The sequence below is a fragment of the Lottia gigantea genome (assembly GCF_000327385.1).
Source record: "Lottia gigantea unplaced genomic scaffold LOTGIsca_711, whole genome shotgun sequence".
NCBI lineage: Eukaryota > Metazoa > Mollusca > Gastropoda > Lottiidae > Lottia > Lottia gigantea.
Genome location: NW_008710401.1, coordinates 15,564 through 17,093, shown reverse-complemented (window position 1 = coordinate 17,093; position 1,530 = coordinate 15,564). Strand labels below are relative to the sequence as shown.

The 1,530-nt window shown below is 28.8% G+C and overlaps 1 protein-coding gene across 1 annotated transcript; it reads right to left on the bottom strand.

The window, feature by feature from the left end:
* Positions 1 to 81: 81 nt before the first annotated feature.
* Positions 82 to 1,342, bottom strand: LOTGIDRAFT_146222 (hypothetical protein; the record flags this gene model as incomplete). The annotated part of the gene is made up of 2 exons (XM_009065916.1): positions 82 to 186; positions 1,238 to 1,342. Coding segments are annotated over 2 exons (210 nt in total), but the record flags the coding sequence as incomplete, so codon positions are not given.
* Positions 1,343 to 1,530: the final 188 nt, after the last annotated feature.

Below are 1,530 nucleotides of genomic sequence, written 5' to 3'. Positions count from 1 at the left end.
ATAAAAACTAAGATTCCAGTTCTTTGAGCAATACTTCCTCTTAAAATGAACATAAAATTTCCAAACTGGGTCTATAATAAATACCTTTATAGCTCCTCTTAGTTCTATAGCTTCTAATTCATCTTTTCGTCTCACTTTCTCTTTTTCTATTCTATCTTCTACTACTACTTGTTCATATTCCTTATACTGAAATAGAAGCATAGGTTGAGGTTTCAGAAATTGGTTCGAAAATTTGAAACACAGAACAAAAAATTGAATAGTAATAATAATAGTAATAACTTTATTGAATACATACAAACAAAACTAATCAGCAACAATTATACATGCAATATAATAACAAAGAAATAGCTAATTTCTGTTTGGTATTTTCACTGTTAAAATACTAATAGTGATCAATACATCAATTGTAGAGCAATATAGAAATACCACTGTTAAAATAGTGATCAATACATCAATTGTAGAGCAATATAGAAATACCACTGTTAAAATAGTGATCAATACATCAATTGTAGAGTGATATAGAAATACCACTGTTAAAATAGTGCTCAATACATCAATTGTAGAGCTATATAGAAATCCCACTGTTAAAAAAGTGCTCAATACATCAATTGTGGAGCAATATAGAAATACCATTGTTAAAATAGTGATCAATACATCAATTGTAGAGCCATATAGAAAAACCACTGTTACAATAGTGCTTAATACATCAATTGTAGAGCCATATAGAAAAACCACTGTTACAATAGTGCTCAATACATTAATTGTAGAGCCATATAGAAATACCACTGTTAAAATAGTGATCAATACATCAATTGTAGAGCCATATAGAAATCCCACTGTTAAAATAGTGCTTAATATATCAATTGTAGAGCAATATAGAAATCCCACTGTTAAAATAGTGCTTAATATATCAATTGTAGAGCAATATAGAAATCCCACTGTTAAAATAGTGCTCAATACATCAATTGTAGAGCCATATAGAAATCCCACTGTTAAAATAGTGCTCAATATATCAATTGTAGAGCAATATAGAAATCCCACTGTTAAAATAGTGCTTAATATATCAATTGTAGAGCAATATAGAAATCCCACTGTTAAAATAGTGCTCAATACATCAACTGTAGAGTGATATAGAAATATTAAATTAAATATTATTATGCGATCTTCAGACAACTGACCAATATCAGCCGGCACCCCTACAAAAGAATATGTGATTATAAACAGTATTTATACTCACTAATTTGGTCAGTTCTTGTAATCTCTCTAAATCTTTAGCTTTAGAAGCTTTTAAAACATCCAATTCATGTTGTTTACTCTCTACATCCTTCTCATATTTCTCCTGCCAAAAATCTAACTTCTTTTCTAAATTCTGAAATAGGTAAAAATATGATTATTGAAGTTGCCTATTATATCCTACTGTAAAAATTTGTTTAATTCATAGCTTGTCCTTATTATACATTCATAGCAAAAACACTGACAAATGAGCTCCAGAACTAACAGTTCTGATGAATGGATACATTTTTATCTGTT